This window comes from Pithys albifrons, chromosome 3, assembly GCF_047495875.1.
Source record: "Pithys albifrons albifrons isolate INPA30051 chromosome 3, PitAlb_v1, whole genome shotgun sequence".
Taxonomy (NCBI): domain Eukaryota; kingdom Metazoa; phylum Chordata; class Aves; order Passeriformes; family Thamnophilidae; genus Pithys; species Pithys albifrons.
In genome coordinates this window covers 18,910,804-18,924,102 of record NC_092460.1, presented here as the reverse complement: position 1 = coordinate 18,924,102, position 13,299 = coordinate 18,910,804, and the positions used below count along the sequence as shown (strand labels likewise).

Genomic DNA, 13,299 nt, shown 5'->3' with positions numbered 1-13,299 from the left:
TCACTGCACTATGTCCATCAATGACCAAGTACTTGCTCCCAGAAACACCTTAGTTCACTCAAGAACACACACATGCTGACACTCGCACACGCGCACACTAAATACTCTAGGCTGGTCTTCACCATCAATATCTCTATCTCTTTAAGGCTGGACATGAATTGTGTTTATTCCCCAAACCCATTAATAAAGCATTCCTTATCAAAGAAAAATATGCTTCCTTTGAAAGGCGTGGTAAGAGAAGTTTTCTTAAGTCTTGTTCCCAACAGCTCAGTGACTAACAGCAAGTAAAATGATACACTAGTTTAAAAAAAAATAGATCGTACTGAAAGGCACTGAGCACACTGTATCTGTTTCCCAAGTATCTGCAAGGTTACTTGGCTTGAATGTCCAAATCAGAAATGTATTTTCCTCTTGTATCTGGCAATCAGATTCTAAAGTCAGTGTCCACAACCCTAGCCATTATAAATAATTTGGTACCAAGAAGCCTACTTTAGGCCACCATTATAGTATTCAGAATTCCAACATACTAATTTAAAACTTGCATGAAGTTGTAAGCAAAAATATTGCTCACAGTATGATGAATCACAATTTTATTCCCTCTTTATAGACAGATACATTTTATACAGTTTAAAGCAAATGACCCTACTGCTGTTCTCACGCAGAGCTGTGCTGTATTAAGAGGTAAAAAGGAAGAGAATTAATCTGTTTTCCCTCAGCATATGAATGTTGCCAGCTTCTAAAGGGAGGACGGTGTATGGATTCAACAACAGTTCTCATGGAGAAGCTCTGGTTAGGCCTGGGTACAGCACCACGGCTGTCACAGCAACCAAAGCTGCCATCACAGGCATCCAAGGCCATTGTCTCTGTGTGGAGAGAAAAAAGAAATCAATATCACATCTGTTCTAATTCATACTAATCAGTTTACCTCGTGGTTCCTGCCAGTCCTGAGTACCTGTCGATCGGCACCACTGCCGTGTTACCCACGCCCTGCTGCAGCTGCAGGCCAGTCCTGGCTCGGAGCAGCACAGAAACTGTTCTCTAGCAAAGGCAACTCCACAGCTCTTCAGGACTGAGGATCAGCGGCAGAACTTTTGGCAGCTCCGTATTCCCAGGTTCCTTAGTGTAGGCACCTCAAAGAAACCTGCTCTTAAACATGCGAGGGCTTGAGGTGTTTAAAACATCATTTGTGCCAAGTCGTGGCCAGACACAGGTTTGTCTGCACTGACATCTTTAACTCTGGAATGTTCAAATCCAGATGGGTGAGGTCAGTTTGCAGCAGACTCTGACAACAGCATTTCTGACGGACTGTCACAACACTGCATGACAACAATGGCATTTAAGAGGAGGACACACTGAGACATTAGAGAAAATGCAAGCGGAGAGTTCAGAATACAAACCAACCACCTATTTCTTGTCTTTTTTTTCCATCTTTCCATCAGTAACAGTGAGAAAAAATTAAAGTGTTTAGAGTCAGAGAGGAATTTCTTAGTCCATAGATAGGAACCACAGCTTGTTGATTTTTATTATTAGAGGCAAACTCTTCATTTTTCATAGTTAATTAAGCAATTAAGTTTTCTTACAAGCCCTAGCATCACAGCATTGTGCAAAAGGCAGCCCATTTGCTAAAATAAACTCAGACCGAGTTAGAAGAGGCACGTTCAGACCCAGTTAGGATGAAATTAATTGTTAGAATTAAAGAAATCACATAGATGTTAAATGATTAGTTGATTGCTCAGCTCGTCAGTATCAACAGAATGGCATATTAAATGAAGGGTTTGCTTCAGGTAAAGAAATACCTGTGAGCATTTTGACCATGCACTATTTCATACAGAAATGGCACAAACAGGTGAGAGGGACAAACATACATTGACTGAACAGTAGTGCTTGTACCTTTCGCTACCACAATGGGCCGTAACACCAATACAGGAAAGCCAGGATTAGGCCGATGAATACGGCTGGGACGGGTTGTAATATGGAAGGCTAAAGAAGGGAAGGGATATTAAAAATCACTTTGTGCTTTAAATAAATCAGGTAAAGATGATTTAGAGAGGGGAAAATAAGTCAGTAAGTTTTGGTTTAATTGAAATGTATTAAAGACATCTAACACATTATAGCATTATCTAATCTGGTATACAAAGTTAGTACACCATTCTACTAAAATGAACAGGGATGTTTAAAAATAAAGGGAAGTAAGCAGAAAATGTTCCAAGAAACCTCCTGTCACAACTTGGAATTTAGCACTTGAAAACAATACAAATCTTAAAACTGATTTGCCTGTATTGTATTTATAGTTGGATTTAGTTTTTCTAAGTGAGAGGAAATCCCATCTGGATTTCTTGAGGTAGACTCACACCAGATTTTGAATTTTTCAGGTATTTCTTCATTCCTTGCCAGTTAGCCTTTGCTATTTTCCATCACCAGCCTCCAGGAAAAACAAACTTTTTCCTCCATTAGTGAATCAATTACAACTAAGTCCACAGGCAAACTCAGTAGTTCAGACATTTCTGTGAGATTGTAACATGACTGTACAATCAACACTCAGTTACTACAAAGCAGAGCAGCACATTTCCACCAGAGATACCACAAAGCTCAGCATCTCTGCCAGGTCAGCAGCCTTGTGACCAAATGCAGTTCTGAAAATCGATCCAATGCTGCAGCTGGGCCAAACTGCCCTGACCAGTTCGCAGGTTCCTTCAGCTCGTGACCTCCTTAGGGCCAGCCACACCTTCTCTCAGCTATTCAATGAGCTGTAAACTATTGCATGTTCTGGGTGGACAGCCTCGATCCATGACAGGATAAATTAAAAGCCAAAATGGGCCTAGATTTTTTTTTAAGCTGTCCTTGGAAGACATCTGCTTTCTCTGTATCCTAGCCTATTTGTGCACACACAAAGACACACAGGGGTAAATTCAAACCATGCCAAATATTTTTAAGACTTTTTTGTGCTGTAGCTACCTTGATTCTGTTCAGTCAAATAAATAAGCAAATAATAGGTTCATGTTTGAATTTCCTAAAACATTATGATTCCTAAATAAAATTTCATCCTGTTATGATTTTATAGAAGGCATTTAATCATAGAACCTCCAACATGGTTCCAAACACAGGAATATTAGAAGGTATTCTAGTCTCTGCTGTTCAATTAATTTTTTTTCAATCAAGGCAAATATTTAACAGAAAAATTATGTGTAACTACTGAAGTAATTTTCATGCAAGATTATTTTTGTGTCGCTGGTGCCACAAATCACAGTGCCACCTTCCCACAGAAAGCATGTTGGCAGAAATAATCACAGCAGTGTTCACAGAAGTGCCAGAAGTTGGAATCAACCAGAGCAGCTGATGTTCTCAGACCATTCACATCATTAAATCTGCCGTATAAAGCGCATGAGATAACCAGTGGCCACAGGCATGCAGGCAGAACACACCACACTGCTAAGCGTGTCAGGAACACAACGCTGCAATGTTTTTAAAAGTACAAATTCAGTAGAAAACCTCAACATTTAAATGATATCCTAAATGGAGTACAGAAGCCTTGTTTTTTCTAACATTTGTCAGTTCACTGAACAAGTCTATGGGTATTTTTTGGTAAGTTACACACATTCACAGCTGTGGCATCTTGGCAAATGAAAGGGATGATAAGTATCCACCACCTTCAATGAAATTGCCTCCAAACAATTAGATTTTCCCTCTCACATACTTACCAATATATAACAAATCTCCTCATTGTCAAGGAGCATTGAACTAGATGCTTTAACAAAAATGTGCATCTTTTATTAGAATATGAAGATATGCAAACTCAGACACAGATGGGCTGCAAAAAGGAACAAATCCCACAGTGGGAAGCCACTTTCTGCCCTCGGAAATGAAGTAGCAGATAATGATTCCAGCATAAGGGGACAATGGTACTTGAAAAATTTGACCTTGGCACTCAGCCCAGTCTCTGCAATGTTTGAAATAATCCCCAAGATGGTCATGTTTTACGTTTCTGACTGGGAGTAACGTTTGCTGAGCAGTGAATTTGTGCTGCAAGTCCTTGTATGGCTGGATGCTCTTCATCACTCCCTGACCTCCAGGTTTCAGCTGTCTTAACTAACTCCTCCTCTGGAAGCAGATTTTGGCAACTGCTGAGGTTCCAGATTTCATTCAAATACTCACCTCTAATTCTTCCTCAAATTTCCTTGACCTTACAAGCATTTCCACTATCACAGGGGCTCCAATTCCCTTCACAGTATTTCTACCCTCTACTATCACCCTTTCCCCACTGATCATTTTTAACTCTGAGGTTAATGTTTTCAACACAGAAAAAAATCTCACATTCACTATTGCTTATTCCATGCAATCTCTTCCACTGAAATGAGTTGGGGTTTTTTGCTGGTTGTTTTTGACTTCTGCCTTCTTAAGTAACTCAGTATCATCTGAGCACTGCAGAGGAGTTCTAAGCAAGAATCAGGTTCCAAGAGAACCATAAAATCACATCCCTGAAAATATGGCTTTATATTTTTGACAGCTCTATGATGTTAGAGGTTTATATCCAGTCACTGATTATGGAAAGGGTATTTATACCAACTTTTGGGCATCTAGCAGCCAGCTGATCTTAGAGGATGGGACCTGCAAAACTTTCTTTGTAGTGAAACACTTTTCTAAAAGGCTGTTAGAGAGCATTCATAATCCTTCTGATTTGTACTGTCCACTACAGGAGTTGTTGACCCTGCCCTGACCACACAGGCAGCACAAGAACACAACAAACCAGCCCTCCCAGGGTAGTAAGGTACCTAAAATAAGGCCATGACCACTTTATAACATGTCTGTCACACCCTTAATGTTTGGAGGATTTCAGAATCTCAGTATGACAAAAAAAAGCTGTCTCTAGCTGTGAATTCAGTTCTAATGATACCTCTCGAATTAATTGCAACAGAAAACAGTATTTCCGTTAGTGAATAGAAAGGACAGTTCAACTGTACTGTTTGAAACATGAAACCATCAGGAATAACCAGTTGAGAAAGCATGAACAAGAGTAAGGAGAGAATATCCGTTGTAATAAATACTAAGAAAATAAAAGCATCTTGAAAAAGACTGCTTAATTCATTTGGATAGAGGCTTCTGAGCTTTCACCCCAGCATAATTCTTTGAAATAAAAAAAATTTCCTTAGTTCTGGTTCACTAATATTTAAGCCACACGTTTTCAAGAGAGCAGATAGAAGGACATACTTTATCACACAACTGTAAATTTAACTTTCATGCAGAATTGTAACAGTGTAATGACCTGCAGATTTGCACAGGTAGGACCAGAATGGAATTTGGTGTATATATATAATGGGGTACAATGCCTCTGTTTTTTAAAGTCCATCTTTTTCTGTTTGACTCTTCCCCATTCCTTCAATCAACAGGATAGTCAGTGTCATAATCTGACTTGCCCACACATTTTGTACACACTTACATTGTTTCCTTTCTCTTGTAGCAGCCTCAGGTTCTCCTTGCACTGTTTGAGCTCCTCTGTCAGTGACTGCTTTTCCTGCTCAGCCACCTCGTACTTTGCCTTCAGCTCCGAGAGCACACTCTGTGACCTTTCATACTAAAGACAAAGAGAGAACAGTGTGTGGACCTCTGGACACCCAACACATGCTGACATTTGCTTAGTGAGCAGCTTCCTTTTCTGTTGTCTGCCTGGAATAACTCGCCTTAGAACAGTTCACTCTTTTTTCATAAAAGCAGAGTACGGTTTAGATTTCCTTTTTTCCCAAATGAAGATTTTTGCCCAACTTGAGGGGCTAGGATTACTAAACCCAAGAAAATATGAAGTAAATGCAAGGCCTTAATTCAGTTCTCATACCAATTATTCACTACCACACTGGAAAGGATTGTAAAAACTACAAACAACAAGAAATGGGAACAAGTCCCTCATGTTTCAGTAGTGGTCTTACACCCAGGCTGCAGCTGAAATACTTACACCAAGCAAGGAGGTGCAAAAAACCAACATTCTGCAGGAAGTAAATCAAACCGTCGTCCCACACAGTAAACTCAAACATAAGGCAGGCAACAAAAAAAATATTATGCCTTGTACTGTCATGCCATAATCCTCAGTGTGGGTCAGGTACAGACAGTCCTGGGTGAATGTGACATGATCCTACAGGATGGGCAGCTTTTCCTTTTTCAAACCCACATTCCATTTTTAATACCGATCACAAGCTTTCCAGTAGTCTGAGAGGGACAGGATCAATGACTTTCAGTACTGGCATTTACCACAAATTTAGAAGATTAGGCATCTTTGTAAATACATCTGATTACAAAACCACAGACTAATATGCTTGGGGTTTTCAAATTCTGAAAATGTTAAGGAATGTGACATGGATGAATCAACAAAGAAAAGTCCTGCAAAAGAAACTAAGAGCAGTGACTAGGGAAACACTCAAAATGTTGTAAGAGGAAGCAAGGAAGTGTTGGAAAATGTGTCCTTCTTCCAGACAATCATTAGAGGTCAGGCAGAAGAAACACATGCTCAAAATCCTGGCTCTTCCTTATGCACTTGCGAACCACCTTCAGCAGCCCAGTGATGCAGTAAGATGAAAGATCTTTGTAAAGAATGTATAGCCCCACACAAGTAAAAGTGTTTGAATCTCACTAGGAAGATCAGACTGCCTGAAGAATCAATTTTGACTCAAAACAGCTAGTGAGACTCTAGAGCATGATGTTCAGAAGGCTATGAATAAGGATTTACTCTCTGAACAGCTTAAAAGTAAACTCACTAAGGTAATGCAAAGTAAAGCCTAGAAGTTCCCAATGAACACAGAAGTAATTTTACTTGAAATTTTCCTTTTTAGATTTAACTCCTGGTTTATATTTTCTTAGCTACCATTAAAAGTGCTTGCCATAAAATCATGAAAGAAATTTCCTTACTAGAAATATTTTCCATTACTAGAAAACTTTTCCTTTTCTTTCAGCATAAAAGTCAGTCACTGGACATTACATTCTCTCAAAATAGAAACAGTATTTCATGTTACCTCTTTCTGAACATCTTTTGCTTGACTCTCAGCTTCACTGAGCTGAGTTTTCAGACTAGCTGCATCCCGTTGATGTTTTTCTCTCAAAGATCCCATCTGATTCTCCAGCTCCTTTCGAGACATTTCCAGAACACTGATATCGCTGGTTAGTGCTAAACTCTGCTTCTGAGAGCTGAAAAACAAAATCTAATTGATTACTTATGTATTTTAAATTTAAATAAACTGGCACTTGTCATCCTCAAAAGCTTCACACATTATTTTAAACATGTAAATATCAGCGTAGAGCAGTCACAGAAGTCCAAATCATTGCCTCCCTGCACACAGCACTGACACAAAGGGCTGGCCATGGTCTTGCTTTTAAATGTATGTCCACTGTTTAGTGTGTATAACTAACTATAATTTATAATTGAAATTACTTATAACTCATTTTTAGTTTTTATTTCACATTTTATTACTCATGAAGTAGTTATTAAAAGTATTTTGAAACAAATATGTAATGAGAAGTCTGTCCCAGGCTGTTCAAAGTATTTCTCTTGTTTGCACAGGTGCTGCTCACTCCACTCCACTTGCTTAAGCTCAGAGCAAGTTTGCCCTTCACCTGTTCCATACAATTGTGCAATAAACACAGAAAGCTCAGAATTAGGCCATTAAACATCAGTGTAACAGCCAAGCAGTGTGAATTCCTGCCTGTGCAGGACATAAATAAGGGAGAGGTCTTGCATGTCTCCATTATGCAAATCCTGTAATTTCTTGTGTGACCTTGTGTATGAATAAAAACCAGAGATCAGGGTATAATGGATCAAAAAAGAATGTTTTGATTTCTGAAAAATAACATGTAACTTCTAGAAATGTTTTACTGAAGAAATTTTCAATTCTCAGTTAGATCTTACAACAGTGAGGAAGCCACAAGGGAAAAGGGACCACACATATATCTAAGCATGATGGGAAAATTCAGATCCACAATAAAACAAAGTTGTTGTCCTATATTTAATCTGTGAATTAAATTCCAATATCTGAAACAGAAAAAAACCACAAAAATGGCAGATGAAGGGGTAAGAGGGGAAGTTACTTCCAGGTCAAAGATTTGGGTAGCCTTGAGCAATGTCACGTGCTCAAACAGCAAAATATGTTCAGTACAATACAAATCCTCCCATACTCTAAAATTCCTCCCAAAAGATATTATGGCACCTGTGATAATAAGATTTGTATTTTTCTGTTGAGCAAAACATGATCTAGAACACCATAACTGCTTGTACTGTGACAGGCTACCACAAGACACCCCACTGCTGGAGAACCACTTTCCACCCGGAACACTGAGACAATTCGAGGTTAGGAAATCTATGTGGTTTATTATCTTTTAAGTAGAAGGATAACTGTTAAGTCTAAATACTTCCACAATACAGGCTTCCAAGTCCTTTTCAAAAGCAGCCAAGTAAGTCAGGCTACCTTACAGTGAGATAACATGACTTATCACACAAAAGCATTTGTAAACAGAGAAAAATAACTTGGTATAACAACCTGACAAGGAAATGTTCAGCCAATACTCTGACATAAATAAAATCTTAATATATTTCCTCTTTTGTGAGATAAAAACCACCAACAGCTACTGTGGCACCTCCTGAACAAACCCATGGTGCCCTTACCTGGAAAGCTCCTTCTCTTGACGCTGAAGTTCAGATGTAAGTGAAGTATTTTCCTTCCTCAGCTTAACACATTCAGCTTCCAGAGCAATCCACTCTGCCTTCAGCTTTTCAAGTTCAACTGTAATAAATAAAATTTCATTCAACTGAGCAAAATTATTTCATGACTGCATCATGACTGTAACATGAGCTAATAAATTTTAAATTTGTTTTAACATTTTTTATGTTAACAATGAGATGGTATCAACAGTTTCATTAAGCCATAAAATTTGGTTATTTGACTCGAGTGAAGTTTTGCTAGAATTAAAACGTCCAAAGCTCTCCCTTTATGGCCTTAAATTATACAGAAATTACACAAGTCCTCTTGGAAATCTGCAGCAGTAAAAGAATCCCTCAGACTGAAAACGTTTTCCATCGTTTCTAATTGGAATTATAGTTGGTCCTGATATCAAACAGTACCTGAGCCAATTTAGACAATTGCTATTTAATGAAGCACAAAACCCAGCTTTGGTAACACTACAAGCCTGGATACACACACATGAATATACACATTTGTACATATATGTAACCAGACACAGTAAATGACTGCAATGGGACAGACCAACAGTGACTGGAGTAAATGTCACGTCCCACACTGAGGGATGCTCTGTTAGCACCAATCTGTGACCTCCTGTCAAACAAGTACCTTTCAAGCGAGAGGCCTCCTCCTTCTGCTGATCCTCACACTGCTGGCACCTGAGCTGGAAACTGGCTTGCAGGTTGACAATCTCTTTTTCATAGTCCGAGGCATCTTTCCGCCACCGCTCGAGCTCTGCCCGCACCGTCTGCAGCTCGGCTTGCAGCGCAGAGATATCCGTGTCTCGCTCCGATGCCGCCTTTTCTGCTACTTGTTGAAGTGACAGAATCTCATTCTGAGCACTGACAAGTTCATTTCGAGTGGTTGAAATTTCATTCTCCTTTTCCTTACGAAGATTCTCAATCTCTTCTTGTAACCTTCGCAACTGGGCTGGAAAGCAGACATCAATGTTTGTATTTTTTGTAACTGCATTTACAGAGAAATCTAATAACCCTAACGCCCTTTGTCAACTTGTTGGTGTTTAACAGGAATAAGAAGCCAAATGCAATTGAAAAAATATGTTAATCTTGTCAAATACTGTACCCTGAAAGACACATGCATGTGGACCATCTAACACAGAGTCAAAAGAAACACAAATTATTTCTGGATAAAGTTTTCTTAGACAAGGCTGTGTTGTCTGTGGATACTAAAGCAACTCTCCAAAATCTGAAACAAGATTTACATCCAACTTCATTGTAAGCAAAACAAGTACTACAGAAAAAAAGACATTGGGGCTATCAGGGACAAGAGGAAAAAGAAGAAAGCTTCTGTGACAAATCAAACATTTGCAAAGCTACACTGGAAACGTTTCCCTGCTCAGCAGTCAACTTGTCATGTCTGTAAAAATGTGAGGCACAGAGTCTAATCTCCACTCCATTCTCAACAGGTAGCGGAGGAAATAAACACCATTTCTTTGCAAAAAGCCTTTTTCAAAGCACAGGATGAATTTTGAATTGGAAGGAACAGCTGCACCAAATACACTGAGCTAGGAGGTCCTTCAGCACTTGCAGCTCCTGTAAATGTGCAGCAAGCATGTACAGAGTAGGCTACCGACATTTCTGCATGAAGAAATCCTTATAAATTATTCCCATCCAAAACTGTTTCATTACTAAAGACATCTTTGAGCACAATAGTTTTCCATAAACACACATGCAAACAGAATCTACTGCAACAGTTGGGAAAAAGGTATAGTAGAGAGGAAAGGAAGGTATGAAGAAAGAACTACCAAATTACATTTAAAACCCTGACTGATGGGAGAAGTGTTTAATTTGCTGTGGTTTTGTTTTACTTTTTAAAGAACACATATCAGAATTCACGTGTATTTCATTGATTTTAACATGTCAAGAAGCAATTATTAAATTAATGAAGAATTACTCTGAGAAGAAAAGGTAAAATTCTTCACAGCACCTGAAAGATACTGTAGAGGGTCAGGATTACACATTGAGAGTTTTATGTTTCAGGAGCAAGGGGCCAAATGGGGACAGTGGAAGGCGTGGGTGGGTAACAAGGCTGAGCAACCTTCCTAGATTACTTGTACTTATTTTTGTCCTCTCAGTTCATTGCAGGGAGAATGTGAGTGAGTCTTGCTGTAAACTGATACAGCATCAAAGATACTCAAGGGAGACTTGAACTTTCATGACAATTACACTTAGTGTTTTTCAATAGCTACCTATATAGAAATATAGAAAGAATTAATATATGAGCACAATCTAGAAACTTTGCTGTTAGTTGAAGTCTAGTGGAGAAGAAAAACTCAGCTTTTTTCCCCTCCTCTAAACAGGCACCAGCAGGACATTTAGCTCATTAGATAAAGAACCTATGAATTATCCAATTCCCCACTTGGGAGGAAAAAGACAGAATGGGAAAAATATGATAGTTATTATATATTGTAATACATAAGAGCTATTATAGACAAGATTAAGTTTGGTACCACAGCAATTCTGTATAAAATGAAACAGTCTGCCTGTTGCACAGCATTTGCAGCATGATGAGTTTTTAAATATGTATGAACAACGCCAGGCTTCCTACCCCCTCAGTTGTTTGAAAGTAGTTTCTACAGGCTTATACAGTAACAGAATAGCAAAGCAGTGGCTGAGAACAACCTGACAGTACTACAAGACCTTACTTATCAACAATTGCCTTTACATGTATCCTTGGAGGCCTTGAACCTGCCAAAGTAACACACTCTAAAAACAAAGAACTACAAATTGCTCAGACAGCAGGTGCCTGAGCAAAGGAATGCAAACCACATGTTCTTGATACTATTTTCTTTATCAAGCCAAGCTAAACTCCTGCTTCTTGGTATTGGAAGCACTTCAAAGAAATGTGTTCTTTTCTTTCATCTGTGTTGTTGATGAACAACTCTCCCTTCAAATGTTCAGGCATGAAAACAAGCAAAGTATCACTGAAAATCCAAAGATACACAATATTTTCTAAAGCTTGGGGGAGTTGTAGAAATAACTTCAACATGAAAATTACTACGAATATTGAAGCACTGGATATAATTTGAAAGCACAATTAGAAAGAAAACTTCCATTACATCTCTCATTATATAAGCCATTACCTCATCAAAATTGAATGCCTCACATTTTTTATTTTTTTAAATAAGGCATCACAAGTTACTTGAATTTCCTTGCTCTACTATCTGTTCATATCAGGAACTTCACATGTCAGTGCACAATCTCAGTTGTTTCTGTGACCCTTTCTCTTCTCCACAACAAACACGCAAAGCCATGCTGAGCTAAAACATTGACTCCATGAAAATACTTCAAGAAACGTTACTGCATGAAGCTGCCAGGGGTTTTTTAACCCTCCCCTACAGCTCCCAGCAGCTGCCAAAGGAGAATCCTGATGACTTTTCTGAAACTGCAAGATGTGTCACACCCTAAAAGTTTGGGAAGCATAAAATGAACATCAGAACATTCTGAACTACAGTTGAAAGAGAAGAGGAGGAAACATTAGCAAGACCTCACTTGAGAAGGATGCAAAAAGCAAAGTACTGAACTGACGAGAGGCATCTTGTAGTTAAGTTTGGCTTTGTCAAGGTTCTACTGTGATTCTCTTTTCTTTTTGAGAGGAAAAAAGGATTTATTCTTCTGCATCAAAATAACTATCGAATTCTGTCTTCCAACTTTTGTTACTTGCAGAGTTTTCATTATTACCAGGATAATGTTAAAATTAAATTGCTCCTCTCATTCTGAAGATGAGTACTCTGTAAGGTTCTCCTTTTTACAAAACTTCTCTGCTGACATTCAGACAGAACAGTGCTATTACACAAGTTTCTCAGTGTAACTGGTATATGACATGCACCACATTTCACCACAAACTACTGCCCAGAAAGTAATTTGCTAAGGCTGTTTCGACTTCCTAAGCAAGTTAGGGCTGTCAGTCCACCTGCCTGTCTGCTCACCTGCCTTCCAATCATGTTTGGGGCCAAACCGCATGAAAGGCTGACAGAGATCCAAGAGATGCAGCTCCTGAGCTTCGTAACAACCAATGGCTGAGGAGCTGTTTGAACTGAGGTTTGTTCTAAGGGTGTCACAGTGTAATAATATAACTCTTATTGGTTTCAATTAACCAACGAGCTCACTCACTTGCACTGGTGACACGTTAATGTGATACAGAATATGAGACATACAAGTTCTGTATATCATGGTATTACATTCTGCTGTAATTATTCTGGGCTGAAAGGAACATGGGTGGTTACATCATCTTTCCAAAAAGCATGGACAGTGTCTCTCTTGCAGAAACTTTACTGTGTGCTCTGAGGTTGGATGGAGATCTGGATGAAAAATTTCTCTAAGAGGATCCTGCAATGAAGGGAAGAGACTGAGTAGCACAAAAAAGACAAACTTCTGAGTGCTCTGAAAGTCATCACAGTAGGAATCCTTGGATCATTCAGAACTGAGAAAAACTCAAGAGAAATGAAGAAGAGGTATTTATTACAGATTACGTCTTCTACATTACTATTGGAACCATAGGAATTGACAGAAACATTTCACAATAAAATTCAAAGATATGGTGAAAGAAATCTGATTTAAACCATACA

At 38.8% G+C, this 13,299-nt stretch overlaps 1 protein-coding gene across 31 annotated transcripts in view; it reads right to left on the bottom strand.

Moving 5' to 3' along the window:
- Nucleotides 1–567: 567 nt before the first annotated feature.
- SLMAP (sarcolemma associated protein) overlaps nucleotides 568–13,299 on the bottom strand; it is a 78,523-nt gene continuing 65,791 nt past the window's right edge. For 18 of the 31 annotated variants that reach the window (XM_071550800.1, XM_071550815.1, XM_071550807.1 and 15 more), the window contains 5 exons: nucleotides 9,321–9,641; nucleotides 8,639–8,756; nucleotides 6,996–7,167; nucleotides 5,435–5,569; nucleotides 568–863 (listed from right to left, as the gene is read on the bottom strand). In XM_071550800.1, the coding sequence (XP_071406901.1) occupies nucleotides 774–863; nucleotides 5,435–5,569; nucleotides 6,996–7,167; nucleotides 8,639–8,756; nucleotides 9,321–9,641 (836 nt within the window). In that variant the 3' untranslated portion in view covers nucleotides 568–773. The other 13 variants (XM_071550801.1, XM_071550817.1, XM_071550804.1 and 10 more) reach the window with 2 other exon arrangements.